This window comes from Lissotriton vulgaris, chromosome 2_1 (genome assembly GCF_964263255.1).
Source record: "Lissotriton vulgaris chromosome 2_1, aLisVul1.2, whole genome shotgun sequence".
Lineage (NCBI taxonomy): Eukaryota > Metazoa > Chordata > Amphibia > Caudata > Salamandridae > Lissotriton > Lissotriton vulgaris.
This window is the reverse complement of record NC_141687.1, coordinates 367,621,389-367,642,459: the sequence shown is the minus strand read 5'-3', so window position 1 is coordinate 367,642,459 and position 21,071 is coordinate 367,621,389. Positions and strand designations below refer to the sequence as shown.

Genomic DNA, 21,071 nt, shown 5'->3' with positions numbered 1-21,071 from the left:
ACTCATGCCACCCTCTGGCCCACCCATGCCACCCTCTGTTTCATCACCACACCCTCTGGTTGTCCAGTGTACATTATTTTCGGCAAAGCAAAGCACACCTTCCCTGCCTCAAGTGACCTGAATTAATTTGGGGCTGATTAATGTGTCACAGAATATTTTTTTAGCTGGCACCTGCTTCCTTAGTGCGCCCTGATTAGTGATCTTTTGCACTTGCTAAGTGCTTTCATTGTTGCAAAATTAGTTACAACACCTGCCCTGCCCCAACTGACAATAATGAATTAGGGGCTGATTAATGGATTTTAACTTCCAGCCTGGCTCCTGCTTGTCTCCCTTAGCTGTAATTCAGGACCTTTGTGGCATATGTGTAACTATTCTGAGGTTCAGAGCAGGGTCACATAATAGTTTCAACTGGCAACTGAACTCTGGAGGGGCCCCTCAGGAAGCACTACAGGAAATGGCTACTAATGATGAGCCTGAACTTTTGAACCTGGTAAGTAGTTACTTTCAGTTTTGCTAAAATCGTATTTCTGCAATTTTGCACTTATTCGCGGGGCGCGAACTCACGCAAACTCACGCGAACAGCGCGAGCAGTGCGAGCAAAATCCGCTGCTCGCGGATTTGCGGATTTTGCGGGAGATTCGCAAATCTCGCGGATTGCGGATTTCCCGAAAATCCGCAAAATCCGCGAGCGGAACGGATTTTCCGCCCACGCCTAGTCCACAGTATAATGCATATATATCATTCCCAAGATGAGACCAGGGTAAGGATATGAATAAATCATGCTTGTGCATAACAGATGGCAGAAGGCCACAAACCCAACAATTCGTAATATTAGTGGTGCTGTGTGTTTGATGAATCATTTCTACAAATACATTTTTCGCATAAGTCTGACGATGCCTTTCCTTATGCGGGCCTAAAGTATAAAACACATGTGAGGCAGTTGTTCCCAAAACAGTATGGCGTAATTCTAAATAGATAAATACTTCCATTAATATGATTAATAATATCGCTATAACAACTATAAATGCAATTTTAACTTGTTGAGTCCAACTGGAAAAGACAGGCATATATGCAGGGAAATACCGCGGTACGAAAGGATGTTTCTCTTCAGGAACGAAACGAGCAAAGGGATACATGCTAAATAAAAGTCTAAAAATAAACTCGGGCAATGCAGTCCAACCTGCCAGAGGGTGCTTCTTTTCAGTGTCTGTTTAGAGCCTCACAGGCAGGCTCCTATCGTTCATCACAAATAAGACCAAACAAACTTCACGTTGGAGTTATGTTCTCACACAAACCTTGAAGAAAACACAACCTGGGCCCCTTTAATCAAGAAATTCAGTCTTTCTTTCTGAACAGAGCAAGTAAATGTTCAAGGCTTTCAGCGCATTCAGTCCAGTGTCTCGCTCAGTACCCCAGAAGCGCATCTAACAGACATTCATGGAGCAGGTCCGTACTCTGTTGCTCAAGTCTCTCCCTATGTCCTACCATATTCACCTGGGGTACCGCGTGGTTTTTTGGCTGCAGGTTGTATCGAGCATGGTCAGGCACTTCCTGATCAGAGAACAAAACAGAGGATGATGAATCCGGTGCAACAGAAGTGCTGCAAGCCTCTCGTTCAAGAACAGGGGCAACAGAATCCAGGGTAATCACTTGTGCTGATGACAGAGCCCCTTTTGAGCCCAGGATACCTTCTCCTTGCCCTTCTCCAAGTACCTGAGCATCAGAAAAAGGAACAAAACGAGGAACTCGCTCACTTTCCTGGGTCAGAACTTCTTCCTGGATTAAGGAAGCGGGAGGGGTAGTTTTTTCAGATAGGAAACATGGATCCAGTGTCGTTTGCCATTCACTTTTACCGCCGTCTGCGTAGCCAACAGGATTTGAAAGGGTTCGGACCAACGGGGCTCCAAGCTGGATTTTGGGTGGTAGTTAAGGACCTGAACCCACTGTCCTGGCTCCAGGCTGTGTCCGGGACTACCGGCAGGGGCTGCAAAACTGCTGAGGCCTGTTGACGAATGGAGCGGAGATCTTTAGTCAAAGCATATAGTCTGTCAAAATAGGATACTCAATATCACGAAATTCTCTGGGTCTCAGAACACCCCAGCCATTGGCAGTGCGCCCAAAAATGACCTCATAAGGGGACAAGACAGAATGAGAATGAGGGGTAACTCGTATTGACATTAATGCTAGTGGTAGGGCATCTGGCCACGTCAATCCAGTACTTTCTTGAATCTTTGCTAATTTGAGCTTCAGTATTCCATTATACTTCTCGACCAACTCCGCAGACTTGGGGTTTCAAGCCGCATGGAATTTTTGCCTAATCTGTAATCCATTACAAATGTGACTGATAAGATCTGCATTAAAGTGTCCCCCGTTGTCACTCCAGATCACCCGAGGCACTCCATAGCGTGGGGAGTATTCCTTTACCAAGGCCTTCGCTATTGCCAAAGCAGTGTTTTCCTTGGTCGGGTTGGCTTCCACCCATTTGCTGAAAGCACATACCACGACCAGGACATACTTCAAATTATTAACACGCTCCAGCTGGATATAATCCATTTGAAGAACCTCAAAAGGCAGAGAGGGTGATGCAAAAATGCCACTCAGAACAGGCTCCCTGCCCCCAGGATTATGTCGTAAACAAACCATGCAATATTGCAACACATGAGCAGCAGTTCTTGGAATATTGGGATTGTACCATACAGGTTTTAATAACGCACAAATACCCTTCGACCGGATATGAGCTGTGCCAGTGCCATTGTTACTACGGCATTCAGTAATGCATTGGGCAACAACAACCGCTGTTTGTCTGTCAAATCAATCCAACAATCATTTGCATCTAATTTCCCCACTTCCTTTTCCCATCTAGCCAGTTCAACAGGGGTAGCTGTTGAACTCGCTGTATTTCTCAGACACTTTCCCTGATGTTATCAAACATCTCTGTTTCCACCACCCACCTAGCGGAGCTAGTCACAAACATTGAGGTCAATTTGGATTTCGCAGTTTCCTTAGCTATCTGATCAGCAAAAGCATTACCCTCACCCACTGCATCAACCACTGTCTTATGTGCACTGCATTTAACTACAGCCACCGTTTCCGGTAACGTCAATGCTGTCAGTAATCAAGGGGCCATGTTGTTTTCGTTGACCATGGGAAGTGAGAAAGCCTCTCTCGGCCCAGAGTCGGCCAAAACTATGAGCCACGCCAAAGGCGTACTGGCTATCAGTGTAAATATCCACTCTCAATCCTTCACTCAACTCACAGGCCCGAAGCAATGCCACTAACTCAGCTGCCTGTGCTGACTGATAGGGTACTCGAGAAGCTCAACTACACTGTGCAGAGTAGTTATCGCATATGCAGCCGTTGTCGTGCCATCTGGTAATGTGAAACAAGAGCCATCAACATATAACTCCCCTTGAGGGTCAGATAGAGGGATGTCTGTCAGATCTACCCATCCCTTCATCTCTTCCTCTGTCCGAAATATACAATCATGAACATCATTGTTCTTTTTGTTTGAAGGGAGGGATAGCAACGTAGCAGGGTTCAGAGTGGTGCATCGCTTAATCGTAATGTGGGTAGCAAACAAAGTCAATTCGTAACCTGTAAGACGCGCACCCATAAGGTGCAGAGTCTTCACTTTGTTTAATAATGTATCCACAGCGTGCGGTACCATCACTGTGAGGTCAGTGTTCAGAACGAGCCTTTCCGACTGTTGAATAGCCACTGCAACTGCCGCAGTAGCCCTTAAACAGCTAGGGAGTGCTCTGGTGACGTTATCCAACACCGCTGAGAAATAGGCACAAGGTCTCTGCTATCACCAAATCCTTGTGTTAACACTGAAAGCGAACAACCATCCACCTCGTGTATATAAAGCACAAAAGGTTTTTGGTAGTCATGAGTACCCAGAATGGGTGCAGAGCAAAGCGCAGATTTCAAAGAGTTAAAAGCCTTTTGGCAATCATCAGTACAAGGTAAAGGTTCATGCACATCTTTGTGGTTAAATACAGGAGAGGTTTAGTAAGAAAAGAAAAATAAGGGATCCATTGGTGACAGTAAGAAGGTATGCTGAGAAATGCACGAGCATCACGCTGAGTACGAGGTACAGACATGTTAGAAATGGTAGTCACACGCTCAGGGGTTAGTCTCCTCCCCTCTTTTGACAGTAGATGACCCAAATAGGTCACCTCCTGTCGACAGTATTGAAATTTAGAAAGAGATACTTTATTGCCATTAGCCGCCAAATCAGACAATAATTTAACTGTGGCCTCCTTACACCCTCCCTCAGTGTCAGAGACCACCAACAGATCATCGACATATTGCAAAAGCACATTACCAGGGGGTAGGACCAAATCATCCAACAACATTTTCAAAGCTTGGCTATAAATACTAGGACTCTCTGTATACCCCTGGGGAGTGAGACAAAACCGGAAGCTGCGACCATATAAGGAGAAGCAGAAAATATGACGGCTATCAGGGTGGATCGTAATGCTAAAGAAAGCATTCTTCAAATCGATCACAGAAAAATATTTAGCAGTGGGAGGAATCATAGTAAGAATGGTGGTGATGTCAGAAACCACAGGGTACTGGGGCACCACTATTTTGTTAATCTCGCGCAAATCAATTACAAAATGATAAGTATCAACATAATCAGGATCACTGCCAACCGGGGCCTTTTTCAAGATCGGTAAAATGAGACTATTGCATATATTAGCAGCCGTCTCCTCCACCACACTCTTCTTAATCAAATCTTGTATGATTGAGAGCAAAGCTTTCTCTCCTGCCGGAGAGATTTTGTACTGAGGTATAGTAATAGAAACTGGAGGAATCTTTAATAATCCCACATCTGTGTCTCCAGTGGCCCACAGCCTCTCAGGAATAGCAGCATACTCAGGAGGGAGGGGTTCATTTTTAGTGAAACACTGCAAAGTATGCTTGCCAGGGGAATTGAGAGTCAAATAAACACCATCAGGCGAACAATGAATTTTAGCATGTCATTTCTTCAACAGATCCAAGCCCAGTACATTTTCACCGCAATGGGAAGTCAAAAGAAATGGGGAGTCTACCGTAACTGGGCCAATTGTAAACGGAATAGGTTTGGAAATGGGGCTCATCACCTGAATTCCCGAGAATCCAACCGAAACATTATTTTGCCCAGACAGAGCTGCCCTGGGACCAGCGAATGAGAAATAGAACTATTCATTGCGCCCGTGTCCACTAGAAATGTGCCTTTACATAAGGACCTTGCTGATCAACGGGTACTGACACCTGGCCCCCACTCTGTCCATTGCTGTCCTATGTATAGGCATACCCTTCTGGTGCATCCATCGCATAGTCCTCATTATAATACTGCCTACCTCTCGGATTATTGAAATAATTATTTTATGATACGATATGCGTCACATCCTCTCGTCGCATATGACTGCGATCCATACCACCTCGACCTCTTCCTCTTCCTCTCATAGCCCCATTCTGAGCCAACAACAACTGATACTGAAATCGCCAATGCCCTTCCTCCTTACATTAAGCGGACTGGTTCGGTCCCAAAGCAACAGCTGGTCCTCCGCTGTCATCCGGCTCCCGCCCCCCTCGGGACAAAAACTCTACCGCCTCTCTCTATGCCTCTTACTCGAACAACTTGTTGTAGCAACACTTGTGTCTTAAGATCCTTTGTTTTCTTTTCCGTCTTATCCTTACTCTCATTTTCCCTATGTTTGTAATATTGGGCCATACTCAATATTACCGAGGGCGTAGACGTGGCCCAAGTACTTTCAGTGGCTTGTAACCGCGCAGAAACTTCTGGTAACAAATTAGTCACAAAACGATTAACGAATAATCGTACACCGCCTTCCACTGATAAATCCTGTCCACTTAAGTCAATGAATACACCTTCAAATCTAGTGAAGAAATCAGAAACACTTTCGGCTTTCTTCTGCTTACACGCTGTCAATTTATCCCAATCCACCTTACGAGGCGGGATTAAGGAATGCATGTAAGTAATATTACGGCATGGTAATGCCAATAGTTCAAGTTTTGGTTTATCACCAGGCTTACGTTCTTTGTCCTAGTCTTTCATCTGTTCCCAAGTTCCACCCACTTCCTGAAGAGGGTCCTGATCATGCATCTGATGCCATACATCAACGGGGACTAACAACGCAAAAAATAGCTCAATGTCAGCCAGGGTCATAACGGCTGAGGAAGCTGCCTCTGTGAGTTCTTTATATTAAGCCATAGGATTTTGACAGGGTCGGGTAATTGTGATTTTAATGAGAGGACTTTGCTCCTTTTCCAGGGGGTGTAAACCCATTGTTCCTGTACTCTTGCCTCTACACGAGGTCTAGTCACTACGTCCTGATCATTTTTAAGTTCCAGTATTTCAGGGTGGAAAATAGGGTGGACTTCTCGCATAGGGTGCTGAGAGTCCCATGAGGGACACTTTTGGTGCATCCGCCCTCGATAATTGAATAAAATCGCAACATTGCTATACACCTCCTCTGGACTGAGTTCAGACTTATGAGCCCTATGTCGAATAACATAAATCACTTGGGGGGCCCTCCCTCCCAGAAAACACTGTTCCCATAAAGTAATCAGACATGTGGCCATGTGTTTCAGAGCATGTTGCTGCATAACAGGCTCATAGTCTCAAAGCGTGCTCCATATATCAGTTAGAGTATAAATAGGCTGTCGAATCCACTTGGATAACTGATTTTCAATCATCTGTTTCTCATCTATTCCTACAGTCGAACGAGTAAACAACCTTTGTGTGCCAAGATCCCCCAGAGCGCAAGAAGGAGTTGGGTCATCTAGGGTTGGGGTTGTGCTCACGAACTGGGAAACCAATGCAAGGGTAGGGGGAGACAAAGCAGCTGTGGAAATGACAGAAGATGGCAACGTATCAGACCATAAAGTAGTGGTCTCAATTGTGGAGGGAGATAAAACAGAGGACGCCCCCGAAGAGGCAGGGGATGAGGAAACAACTGAGACAGAGGCTGAAGGGGCCTGGGCCGGGGTAGAGGGGACAACAGGATATATATACGTTGTGGAGCATAAGGGGAGGTGGACATGTATCCAATAAATACTCAATCTCATCCTCCACCTCAGTCATGGCTACATAGGTCTTACCGACTTGCAACCTAAACTGTCTGCCTGCACAATCAATTCCCTTTTCAGTTTAAGCTCTATCGTAAGCTATGGCTTTCCGTGTAATCGTCTGACCCCCCTGTATTTTACATAATTTCTCCTCCTGTATACGTCTACGCTTTGCTTCCTTTTGCCACATGTTTAGAGAATCCAACATTGCCTGTCGACTACGCTTACAGAACAATCGATCCTGCAGGTAATGTATCTTTTTGTCATCAAAAGACCCAGTTAAGGGCCATTGCAACTCTACATTATCCTTCGTGTATTTGTGCCATAGGGTATTAAACAAAATAGGGGTAATACCATGTTATACTATCATGTCATAACTTGTGCTGCCCTCGGGTGGGGCAGGTTGACTTTCAGACAAGCGTGTGTCTTTTCGCCGGCAAAAACATCCAAAACACAATTTGCTAGTACATCGCATAATGATTATTGACAAATATTCCTCATTCCAGAAACAGACTTTCAAACATGGCCATGTTCACATATTCATAACATATTCAACCGCAGTCCTCTTCGAACATACACAGGACAATATACAAATATTTCAAAACGACATGTCTTTTTTTTCCTCCCAATCAAAGAACAGAGCCCGTCGACTCCTGTTCATGGAGAATCAATCGATTCAGATTCCAGACCAACAGGTACCAAAAAGAAACAGTTCAAAGACTACCAAGAGACCGTCGCAAAGGCATAACCACAGACTGTCCTACGGACCATCCTGCAGTCTTCCTGGTTCACCCCTGGGTCTATTCTGATTAAGCCTGCTTCCTTAGCTGGAGGTTGTGAGACAATATAGTGAGCTTTAGAATCATGTGAATAATGTGAGTTCTGGGAGCTCTTAATGTGAATAAGATGGATGTTGGTCCTGAGAATAAAGTGAAGACCTGGCACTGATTATTAAGTGATCTCTGTGGGCTTTAAGTGTGAATAAAAAGGATGCTGGGGCTATGAATGGAAATACTATAAATGCTACCAGCTCTGAATATGGTAAACCCACGTTATGTATGACTTTTTAAAAATGATTGACCAAAATGAATCCTGCCTACTTAACCTCCTGGACCTCTCCTCCGTATTCGACAAGGTTAACCACAACAACCTCCTATCCATTCTGAAGAACAGTATGGGTTTCTCTAGTCAGGTGTTACAATGGTTCTCGTCCTTTCTCTGCCACAGATCACAAAGAGTCAAGGCAAACCACTCTCTCTCCCAGCCCTCTCCAGTACTCATGGGTGTCCCCCAAGGATTCAACCTTTTCTTGGAACCATTAGCTAATTCACTAAATGCCTAGAACATTCTCCCATATGTATGAGGACGGTACGTAACTCGATTTGAAAATCTCATCCCCTGATAACATCATCTCACTCAACACTACCCTAACATCTACTCAAAATTGGTTTACTGAGAACCATCTCCAACTCAACACCTCCAAAACTGAATTTCTGCTCATCTCTTCTCTGAACCACATCCCCAAGCTAGACCTTTGGCTGAATCACCTCACTGCTTTCACCTGCACCCCTCTCATCATAGACTGAGCCAAATCTCTCGGAATCACCCTGGACACGCACCTGAATATGAAAAATCATATCAGCAATGTGTGTAAGGGAGCTAACCACTTGATGAGGACACTTAGAAACATCAAATCATTCCTTCCACAACCTGACTTCAAGCAGGTGGTCTAAGAGCTTGTCTTGCCGAGGCTTGACTACGGCAGCACTACGCTCTGTGGCCTTTCCCAATACACCCTGGCTCCACTTAGGGTATCACTGAATGCTGCGGTCAGACTGGTTACAGGCACCAAACGAAATGAGCACATATCCCCAGTCCTTAAATCTCTTAAATGGTTGCCCTACGAAGCTCGAAATCAGTTAAAAATTGCTGTACTGGCGCTCAAAGCCCTTCATTTCAAAACTCCCAGGTACCTACCACAAAAGCTTGAATTATCCTGTGGTGGTAGAGCCTCAAGAAGCGCTAACACTTTCCTCTTGAAACCACTCATCCTTAGCAAAAAGAGAACTTGTCACCGAGCCTTCTATGGCGCTGCCCCAAAGATATGGATCTCTCTTCCACCGGAAGTACGCAGAATTTCCTCAATGACTGCTTTCAAACTGGAAGCCAAAAGATTCCTAATGAATACATTCTTACCTTAATTGGGCTAGATTCACCTGCTCGAAGTCATTGATCCTACAACCATTGTACCATCATTTGATACTGCTCTTCTTTACCACATGCCCTCTTCGTAGTCCGCTATATACCTTTTTATTGTAATACTCTCCTTGACTTAATTGTCCTGTAACTAAGCGATCATTCTTGTTTCTTATTCTTACGTGATGTTGATATTGCATTTATGTCCTTCCTTCCATTCTATTGTAATGCGCTCTGATATCCCTCTGGATCTTGTTGGCACTATATAAAACTTTATAAATAAAAATAAATCTACACAGGTGGTGGGCTTGGTGTTGAAGTTGGAGATGGATTCAGGGAAGTTGTTGTTGTATCAAAGCCCGTGGTGTAGGAGTTTGAAAGACCAGGATGCGTCTGAGATCTTGTTCTAGGGCCGTCATGAAGACTTGGTAATGGTGTTTCTGTGGTGGTGTGGGGTGGGTATGCTGAAGTTGATGAGGGAATGGTGGAACCAGGTGATTGGCGTGGGCTTGTCTACTGTGATATTACTGAAACTTGCATACATGGTGTCCAGTGTGTGTCTGGCAGTGTAAATGGGGGCCTTCAACTTGCTGGGTGAGTGTGAGGTTGGACATTAGTCATGATGGGAACCTCCAAGTGGTTGTTGAGGTCGACAAGGAGGATTAGCGATGGTGGGAAAGGTGTTCCCTGTAATCTGCAAATAATGGTGAATGATGGAACTGTGAGTATGAATATGTCGATCCTTTGGAGATGTGAATGTGAATAAACTAGGTACTCGGGTTTGAATAAAAGTTAACTTCGGAGAAATCAATGAGTGAAGCTTTGGAGACTCATAGGAATAAGGGGGTTGTAAAAGTGAATAAGACAAGTACTGGGAATGTGAGTGTGAATATGGTGCATTGTGGCAGTTGCAAGCAACAATTAGATATCCTTTGGGCGCTGTGAATGAATTAAGTAAATTCTGAGGGATATGACTGTGAAAAATGTGAGCTCTTGGAGATTGAAGTATGAATGAGATGAGTTCTTGGAGCTGTAACTAACAAATTATGGAGCCATGATTGTGAGTAAGGGATGCGCTTTGTGATGTGAGTGTGAATAAGGTGAGCTCTGTTGGATAGTGGTAAATGGATGAACTCATGGGGATGTGAATGGTAATTATGTGAACGTTTTTGGGGGAGTAAATTTTGGGGGAGTAAATATATGCTCTATGGAGATGTGTATAACCACAAGAACGGGCAACCCAATATTCCCCCGGAACTGGGTATATTCAATAACAACAACAAAAGCGTTCCTGAAGGAATTATTTCCTATTGTTTAGCAATTTATAATAATGTCATAAAAATGAACATCATTCAATAAACAACCGGAGATTGTATTTGTATATTCATTGAGTTTATATCGTCAGTGAATAAATTATTCAATCAGCATAGGCAAAATCAATATGACATTTCATGAATGGCAACCAAAAATAAAGAACTGCTATTTCAGTTTTTTCATGAGCAGTGATGATAAACACCTTTGCGTATTATATGGACAATATATACAATTTATGCCATATATACATCAGTTATCAACTATATACATTTATTTACAATACATAGTCAGATGATATCCGCAAAAAAGTGTCAATGTGTCGACGTTTCGGTCTCAGATATCATAACTACACGAGACCATCCTCAGGACCAGTGTTGCACCATGAATCTACAGTAAAACAATAAATAATCAGTAATCTCCAAGTTGTGTGATGTGTACCGTCTGCCCCCACCAGATATGGTGTCTAAGGAATGGGAAAATATGTACAGTGTCTATCAACATATATACAAATCCATGCACTACAAACACATTAAATTGCAGGTCAGGGGTAGTGTAGGTCAACTATCTCTAAAACAAGTGTCCACATCTAATAAAAAGAAAGGGATTTCAGCTCTTCTACAGGTACTTACTTGTGATAAGCCACAAAGAATCAGTCCTATATAAACATAAACCAAAATGTCTATAAGGAAAAGTCCACAACCTTCTGACTACCTTCTCTTCTACAGTCAGTGGACCCACAAAAAACGCTTACCTATTGAATCTGATTTGGATTGAAGACAGGTCCACACTCTTAATCGTGGATTCGGGCATATTTAAACTGCCATCCTCGAATCTGGGTGACATAAACCACAAGTGAGTAAACTGACCAAATTAACCCAAAAATTATAACACAAGGTCTGCATAACCGCGCGATATATAATACGTCCTCTCTACTTACTTCGACCGGGAATTAAGCACCACGTATAACCAAGGCTCTCAGAATCAGACGAGTGCTGGCCAGCGTCTTCCGGGTATTAAAAGCCGGTAGGACGGTAATCACGCGGGATTACGTGTAGCGTAGCGGCCATGATTGTCCTAACAGGACCTGCCTGACCTTCGAATATATTTACAGTGAAGGGTAGGCAAGACGGTGTGTTGTGCTGTACTACTTGATCATCTACTTCTAGGGACCAAACAATAATAACCAATGTCTTTATCTTAAGCGCTCAATTGCAAAAACGGACCATATTTACATATTTACATAAAGACAATACATTGCAGGGAGTTTGGTACTCAGAATAATATCGCAGGAAGTATAGTACCAAGAATAATATCCCCAGCATACAGATAAGCGTCGATTTGGATAAATCAGAAAACTATCTCAAAGTAGCTAATGTTTGCCACTCTACAAAACAGTTAAGTCCTTTTTCCACAGTCTTAGCTGACCATATCCATCTGTTCTCTTTTTGGGTTAGTAGACGGTCCACATCACACCTTCTCTTGGAGTTTTTTACAGCCTCCAAGACAAACCACTTCATATCATGAGGCAAATGTTGTTTGGCTAAATAATGTTCAACCAGTAGCGCAGTTTCGATCTTACAACGTATTCTTGACTGATGTTGCATGATGCGCTTCTTGACTTCTTGGGTTGTTTTCCCTATATAAAACAGGGAACAAGGGCATTCTATGCAATAAATCACCTTCCTAGTCAAACAATTGGTATGTTGTCTCAACATCCAATTTTTTCCATTAATACAACAATTTTTGATGGTAAGTGTAGTCTGGCAAGCATTACAGGAGCCGCATGGATAATGGCCCGTTACAAGAGGCATTCCCCACGATCTCTGAATCGAATTTGGGACTGGTTCTTTGTAGGCCTTTACCAAGTAGTCTCTCAAATTCCGTGATCTCTTAAAAGCAAAATGGGGAACTGGTAGTTGTGGTTCTATCTTGTGTATTAGATGCCAGTTTCTCGTTATTATCCTTTTGATTAGGTTTGATTCAGACCCGAATGTGGTAACACATGTGATCAGATTATCAGTCCCCCCTTGGTTCTTTCTTGGTACCAATAGAGCTTGCCTATCATAGTACCAGGCCCTTTTCATTGAGCGCTTGACTAGACGGTAGGGATAGTTTCTCATTGCCAACTTGATCTGTAGGATTTTTGCCTCTTTGAAATAATCCTCCCTTCTGGTACAGTTCTGCCGTAGGCGTAAAAACTGTCCAAAAGGGAGGTTATCTCGTAAATTCCGTGGATGGTGACTCGTATATTTGAGTAACGTGTTGCGTGCTGTGGTTTTTGTGTAAAGACTAGTGGCTAAACACCCCTCATTATTCCAGATTTTAAGATCTAGGAAATTAACACAAGTTTTGTCATGTTCCATGGTGAACTGAGGGTTGCATTCCTGTTGATTCAGCCACTCATGAAATTCTTGTAATTGGGGAATAGTCCCTTCCCAGATTAGACAAACATCATCTATATACCGTAAGTAGTCCTTTATGCAGTGTATAAATGGATTGTTATTGTAAATCACTTTCTCTTCAAAGGCTGAGACGTACAATTTCGCTATGTCAGGGGCAAAAATAGCGCCCATAGCGACACCTTTTAGTTGTCCAAAGAAGTCACCATTGAAGATAAAGTAATTGTCGTCAAGTGCAATCTTTGCACAATTAACAATAAAATCAGTAGGGACTTGATGGGGGCCTTGTCTTTTTCTAACACCTCTCTAATAACTTCCAAAGCTGCTGCTTGGGGAATATTAGTATACAGATTGACAATGTCCATGGTGACCAAAACATTAATAGCATGGTCATATTCCTTTCCTTCTAAACGGTTAATCACACTAGTGCTATCTTTTGTGTAAGACCTAGTCTCTAATACATCAGATTTTATAAAGAAGTCCACATATTCAGCTAATGGATAGATAGATTGACAGCCAGCCACAATCGGTCTGCCCGGTGGTTTTTTATCATCTTTGTGCACTTTAGGGAGTGTATAAAATGCAGGGATTAAGAAATCTTTTTTATTCAAATAGTCAAATTCTTTCTGGCTCAACCATAAGCCATCTAGGCCTTGTTTTGTAAGGTTCCTTAGACACCATATCTGGTGGGGGCAGACGGTACACATCACACAACTTGGAGATTACTGATTATTTATTGTTTTACTGTAGATTCATGGTGCAACACTGGTCCTGAGGATGGTCTCGTGTAATTATGATATCTGAGACCGAAACGTCGACGCATTGACACTTTTTTGCGGATATCATCTGACTATGTATTGTAAATAAATGTATATAGTTGATAACTGATGTATATATGGCATAAATTGTATATATTGTCCATATAATACGCAAAGGTGTTTATCATCACTGCTCATGAAAAAACTGAAATAGCAGTTCTTTGTTTTTGGTTGCCATTCATGAAATGTCATATTGATTTTGCCTATGCTGATTGAATAATTTATTCACTGACGATATAAACTCAATGAATATACAAATACAATCTCCGGTTGTTTATTGAATGATGTTCATTTTTATGACATTATTATAAATTGCTAAACAATAGGAAATAATTCCTTCAGGAACGCTTTTGTTGTTGTTGTTGCTATGGAGATGTGAGCGTAAATAAGATGAGCTTGCGGGGATGTAAATAAAGTGAGCTCTGGTGGCAGGGAGTGTGAAAAAGGTGAATGCTGTTGTGATTGTGAATAAGGTCTGATCTGGGGTAGTGAGTGTGACTAGGGTGAGTGCTGTTCTGAATAAGGTGTGCTGTGGGGCTATCAGTATTAATATTGGGAGCTTTAGGAACTGTGAATAAGGGAGCTCTGGGACTGTGACAGTGTGTACGGTGAGCTCTTGGGATGGTGAGCTGTTGGAGCTGAGCGTGACGAACTCTAGGAGCTGTGAACATGAATATGGGCCCTCTGTGACTATAATGAGTAAGGTGGCTCTTGTGGGAGGGGTGACTGTAAATAAAGTGAACTATGGAAGAGTGTGAATAAGGTGAGACTTCTTCTTGTGTATAAGTTGAGCTCTAAGAGCTGTAAATAAAGGAGCTATTTGACTATGGCAATGAGTACGGCGAGCTCGTGGGGGCTAGGAGCGAACAAGGCGAAGTATAGGCGCTATGAAGGCAGAGAGGCATGGAAACTCACGCAGGGAGTTTTGGGGCTATGCCAGTGAGAATCGGGAGCTCTTCGTCAATAGCGCGCACTCTAGGGACCGGTTGTGAAAAATGTAAGCTCTTGGGGATGTAAGTGTGAATAAGTTGAGCTCTGTGAGCTGCGAATAACAGCTGCGGGGCTATAACAGCGAATAACGCGGGCTCTTGGGAAGGCGAGTGTCAATAAGATTCACTCTGGTGGGGACGTGGGCGCTTGTGCGAGCTGTGACAAAGCCTGTGAGAATGGTGAGCCCTGTGAGCTGCGAGTGTGAACATGGTGAGTTCTGCTGGATAAGTGGTGATCCTCCCTGCTTGCCTCGACGAGCAGTGGCGAGAGAACCTCTCTGTGCGGCTGTAGTCACGGTCACCGTACGCTGGTAGCCTGCCAGGAAGGCGTAGCGGGCAGGTGCCTGGCACGGAAACAGTTAATTCGTTGTTTATGCTGCACCATAAACTAATCTCCGTTCATTCCGTCCCAGACTCTTTGCTTCCTTCTTCCTTGTCATCTTCCACCGAGGCTGTCAGTGCCGAGTTCGGAGGGGATGAGTCCCAGGCACATTAAATAGCACCTGCAGGAGGCGAGCTCCCGGGGTCTCCGGCTTTACCCAAGTAAACTCGTTCTCGACTCCAAGTGCCTGCACTTTACCCCGAGGCAGAATGGCGTCCTGCTGGAGAACCCTGCTGGCCTATCGGAACTACCTGATCATCTACCTGGTGCCCCTGCTCTTCCTGGCCCTGCCGCTGGTCATCGACTCCAAGGTACCGCCTGCCCCGGCTCAGCTGGAGACCATTTCATTTCCCAGGTTTATGTGTTTCTGATTTGAGCAGATATTGCAGCGTTTGAAGCAAAGTAAAAAAACTTGTGCACAGTGTCCTATTTCAAGGTAGCGTATTCCTACCCAGAAACACCGGTACTGCCCCTTTAAAAGTAAAGCTGTCTTTCAGAGAAGTGCTGGCATTGTTCTATTAAGTCTAGTGCATGCACTCTCCCATTAAAATATATTAAGTAACCCTGCTGAAAAAGTGCTTGCACCATTCAGGTAAATGGACAGAAGTACTTCTAAGACAAGCTGTTATGTATCATTGGAAGAATTGTAGACGTACCGAACACTGCTGCTACTGTCCTGTTGAAATTGTCACTAGCTGCGGGGGCTGTTCGAATTGTGATATTAATGTATTGCAGGCCTGTTAAGTAGTTTTCCTGCCGCTTTGGAAGCATAAGTAAGCACTGCTTTTAAGTATTTCTAGTGTGATCACTGCCCAACTAAAACGTAGCAGTGCAGCTGAAAAGTAAAGTGCTATAGCATTAAAAGAATAGCAGCCCCACTGCGAACTTCTGGTTCTCCTCCCTCAAAAGTATGCAACAAAGTGCTGGCACCACCCCATTAAGCCAAAAGCAGTGCTGCAGAGAAGTATTGGTGCTATACCATTACACGTATAGCCGCCATGCTAAAAAGTGCTGGCGCTGCTCCATTAAGTAATACAAAAGGGGGTGGTGATGGACGGAGCATCTGAATCAATCAAACACTCACACCCAGTCAAAAGATCTCGGTTAAATCCATCACCGTTCTTTAGCCCACTCTGCCACCCCAGTTCAGACATGGCTATATGCAAATCAGTCTGACCCTGTGCCTCATGGGAACAGTCCAGCCCGAACTGCCAAGCCATGTCTTCCCTGGCCCGGAAACAAGCTTCCGAGGACTGGTTTCTGGCATTCCAGCCATCTTCAGCCCGGCTTGCTTGAATCCAGTGGCAAAGTGAGCAAGGGACTCACGTCTGAGCATACCCTGCCACACTTATGGTGGCCAAAAGCGGTACAAAAGGGGGTGGTGATGGACGGAGCATCTGAATCAATGAAACACTCACACCCAGTCAAAAGATCTGGGTTAAAACCATCACCGTTCTTTATCCCACTCTGCCACCCCAGTTCAGACATGGCTATATGCAAATCAGTCTGACCCTGTGCCTCATGGGAACAGTCCAGCCCGAACTGCCAAGCCATGTCTTCCCTGGACCGGAAACAAGCTTCCGAGGACCGGTCCATCACCCCCCCCCCCCCCCCCCTTTTGTACCGCTTTTGGCCGCCATAAGTTTGGCAGGGTATGCTCAGACGTGAGTCCCTTGCTCACTTTGCCACTGGATTCAAGCAAGCTGGGCTGAAGACGGCTGGAATGCCAGAAACCGGTCCTCGGAAGCTTGAAAATGTTAGCACTCACCTATTAAGTATTGCCATCCTGCAGGGAAGTGCTGGTGAAGCCCTAGTAAAAACTTAGAAGTCCTAATGGCATCTGTTGATACAATCTTATTAAAATTCAATGCTGTAGTACAGCTCTGTAATGCTAAAGTATAGCAGTCATAGGAAGGAGAGCTTTTACTATCTTTTTGAAAGTATATCACCCTGGTGAAAAGTGCTGGTACAGTTGTAGTCTGATTACAGGTATAGCATAACACCTCAGAGGTACCATTCTAATCTGATTAAAACTATAGTATTTGTCCTCAGGGGTATCAGTACAATACTATTGACGTACAGCAGCATAGATGAGAAATTCAGGTGCTGTCCCACTAAAAGTATAGCAGTCTAACTGAGAAGTGATGGTGCTATCCATAAATGATATACAGAGAAGTGCTAGTGCTCTAGATTAATATTATCCTGAGGCCTGCTGGTGCTGTCCATCAATACCACTTCAAAAGTCACTGTGATATGCCTAATTAGTGTCGCAGCAATTCTGGGAAGTGATGTTGTCCAACTAAGGGCCTCATTTATGAGGTTTTACCGTAGGGCAGTGCTTCTGGCCTTCCTGCCCTTTCTGCCCTAAGGTAAAAGAAAAGGGCAGCCATATCTATCAGATACGGCACATTCCTGTAGTTTTCCCCTGCGCTGGCGCACAATGGGCCGCCCTGTGCCAACACAGGCACCTTTGCACCATGATGCAAGGGTGCCTGCATTGCGGGTATGGATATTTCTGTGCAGGAAGGGAAACTTTCCTGCACAGAAACAATCAGAAGAGGCTTTTTCCTCTTTCTATGTGTGCTGCCGAAGACAGCAAACAGAGAAAAACAAGCAGAAATAAAGATATTTCTACTCGTGCCTCGCTTCGCCTCACCTGGGGAGGCATATGTTTTTGGCGTTGCCTCAGATTTACGATTTCTCGTAAATCTGGAGCAGTGTCAAAAAGCCATGGGTGTTGCTGGGAACACCCCCCAGCAACACCCATTGCAAAGCCTCCCTATTCACTGTGATGTACCTGTGGCCTAGAAAGCAGAAGAAGTGAGTGCCTTGAATAGTATATGCAAGTAGTAGATGGTCCAAAAGTCGGGATTGGTGAGTATAAGTCAACTGTAGAATGCACCATCACTCCCGGGTTCAATATGTGGGAACCAGTTACCTTAGTTACAAGAAATGTGGAAGTACCATGATGGGGCTCACAACTAAGGACCCAGCATCAAAACCTAGTACATAAAGAACTGCTCCTTCTGTGTACATTTTGGTATTTTTGTTCTTCAGTTTTTGTCTCCTCTTGCCTACTTTCCTTTCTTTCTGTGGTCTTACGGATTGTTACCTAGTTGTGCTGTGTTTATTGTCATCCCACATGTTTCTTATGTCATGGGAAGTGTTATGTCGTGTTTATCTTTATGTATGTGTATATTTATGTTTTTTATTATGTCATTTTTAGCCCTGATGAAGTTCAATCTCTATCAAACGAAACGTGTTGGCTGAAGCCTATGTTGTGAAATTTTTTAAATAAAGAAAATCAAATGCAAAGGAAGTTTGTTCAGCTAAAAAAAAATGAAAAGAAAATCTAGTGGTGCACCTCTCCACCTTCACCCATTTCTTGATCTGCCTTGCAGTTTGCACCCAACAGGTGCAGAACTTGTTTGGGCACACGCTTAAAGACTCTCTAATGAACCAACACAAAAGGAACAGAGCAGTAAAGACCGCAGTTGGTCTTTCCTGTTACCCTTACAAACCATAAGCCTGCAACAGGCCTTCTTCCTATTTGTGACTGGAATTATTGTACCAACACATCTTATACAACTGAGTTCAAATGGGGAAATTCTAGGAGAGACGATTAGGATGTCACCAAATCCTTGATAATTAATTGCTCCTCACCTGAAATTAAAACACAGGAAAAGATCTTTTGAGAAATTGAGAGGAATAATATTTATGTTTGTGTCTTCAGAGGAAACTAAACCTTACATTGTGTTTCTGCATATGAGACCAGAGACCCTGTTGTGTCACATTTAAAGCAGGGCCGGACTGGGAACTGACACTGGCCCTGGCTGTTTGCAAGGGCCGGTTTTGGCTGATTTTGTTACCGGGGGCCAATATTGCTGGTCTTCGGTAATAAAAACATTCCCCTAGAGGTCCAAAACCTCCCCCACTCTGGCGGCCCTCCGGGAAAATGCCTGATGCTCGCTACGGGCAGTCTGGCCCTGATTTAAAGCACTTCAATGACGTTCCGTTCAACAAGTTCTATTTCGTTGTCCTGCAAGTAGACTGATAAGACCATACTGCCACCTTTTTAGGTCTGGCCTGAAGACGGCTTTAGCTGTCTTGCCAGCCTCATGTTTTAAAGAAATATCACATGAATTATACATACATATGAAGGGGCTCCCAATCAACATTCTTGCACCATTAGTCTGTTGACATGTCACTCAAATTATACTTCCTCCCACCCCAGCAGAAATTACAGATCAACAGACGTGCCCATTCCAGCCATTGGAGGCCTTCAATTTGAGTGACTGCATCTTACTCTTGCACGTTAACACATACACCCACAAAATAGAGGGGCATAATCTCAAGGAGCTATCGCCAAGTTAACAGCACTTTATCACAGCCAAAGTTATGATAAATGTATCACCCCATTCACAAGCTGTTGCTAACAGCCCATAGCACCAGTGTACCTGCAATAGCTGGACTGGACTCCAAGCTCAAAATGGACCGCCAGATCAACTCTGTCTCATCTTCCTGCTTCCACACCCTCCGCCTCCTTCATAAGACCTTCAAATGGATCCCCCTCGAACACCGAAAGACAGTCACTCACGCCCTGGTCACCAGCAGACTCGACTACGGCAACGCACTCTACGCCAGAATAAACAAAAACCTCATCCGCAAGCTACAGAACATCCAGAACGCCGCCGCAAGACTGGTCCTCAACCTGCCAAAACACTGCCACATCTCCCAGCACCTGCGCACACTCCACTGGCTCCCCATCGAGGCGAGAATCACCTTTAAGATGCTCACCCACGCACACAAGGCCCTCCACGGCACCGGACCAGCATACCTGAACAGCCAACTCAAATTCCACGCACCCCAAAGGACCCTACGATCAGCCCAGCTTTCCTACGCCGTGGTCCCCCACACCAGAAAGACCAGATCGGGAGGCCGCTCCTTCTCCTTTCTCGCGGCCAAAGCATGGAACGCCCTTCCGCTCCACCTCAGACAGATAACATTGCTCCCCATCTTCGCAAGAAACCTCAAAACCTGGCTCTTCGACAGACCCCCTCCTTGATGGAATGGAACCTGCACCCCCCCACCCCCACCCCACCCCTAGCGCCTTGAGACCCTTACGGGTGAGTAGTCGCGCATCAACAAACTCCTGATTGATTGAATAGCTGCTGCAAAAAAACATTGCCACAGACTACCCTGGCAACTATCGCTAATGCGATGCAGAGTAGGCGTTCCCGTGCCAAAAGCTGCAACAACACCAACTCGCAACATTCTCAACGACCAGCCAGATCGGCGAAAAGACCACAAAACATGTGATAAGGCACGTTAGCTGCAGGGAATTAACACCTGCCCTGACCTGGTGTAAAGTCAGACAGCAGCCTGCACCACATAAGGGAGCCCAGCCCAAAGCCACACCTGAAGAACAACAGATGACATGGATCCACTGAACATGAGGCCGGACACCCAAGAGGGCCACAACACCCACCGCCACCAGTCCATGACCCCCCCATAGCACCCCAGATTCCCACCTCCCCCTCCTCCCCCCGGACCAACACTGAGGTAGCACAGACAAAGACAGCGACCCCAGAAAATGCACCAACCTCACAGACCCTATACCAGAGAATGTTATTGCCCACTACATGCTCAGAGGGATAATCCTCCGTAGCATCCTGACCACCATTGGCCACAGGCTGACAGTACCAACACAGAGGCAACCAACATCCCACCTCAGACAAAGCTTTTGGCCGTGATCCACCTGTTGGCCTCTGGTACCCTCCAGCCAACATCCGCACGAGTCGGAGGCGTCACACAGCCAGTGCCAATCCCGCACGTGTCAGGGTATTGTGTTTTTATCTAGGAACCTGAATCAATATTACCATTTTATGCCCTT

General features: G+C 44.6%; 1 protein-coding gene across 1 annotated transcript in view; it reads left to right on the top strand.

Moving 5' to 3' along the window:
- Positions 1-14,626: 14,626 nt before the first annotated feature.
- The window catches only part of LOC147730364 (solute carrier family 13 member 2-like), a 423,239-nt gene continuing 416,794 nt past the window's right edge, over positions 14,627-21,071 (top strand). The window contains exon 1 of the mRNA XM_086955168.1: positions 14,627-15,489. Within this exon, the coding sequence (XP_086811294.1) occupies positions 15,388-15,489 (102 nt within the window). The 5' untranslated portion in view covers positions 14,627-15,387. The remainder of the gene's footprint in view (positions 15,490-21,071) is intronic.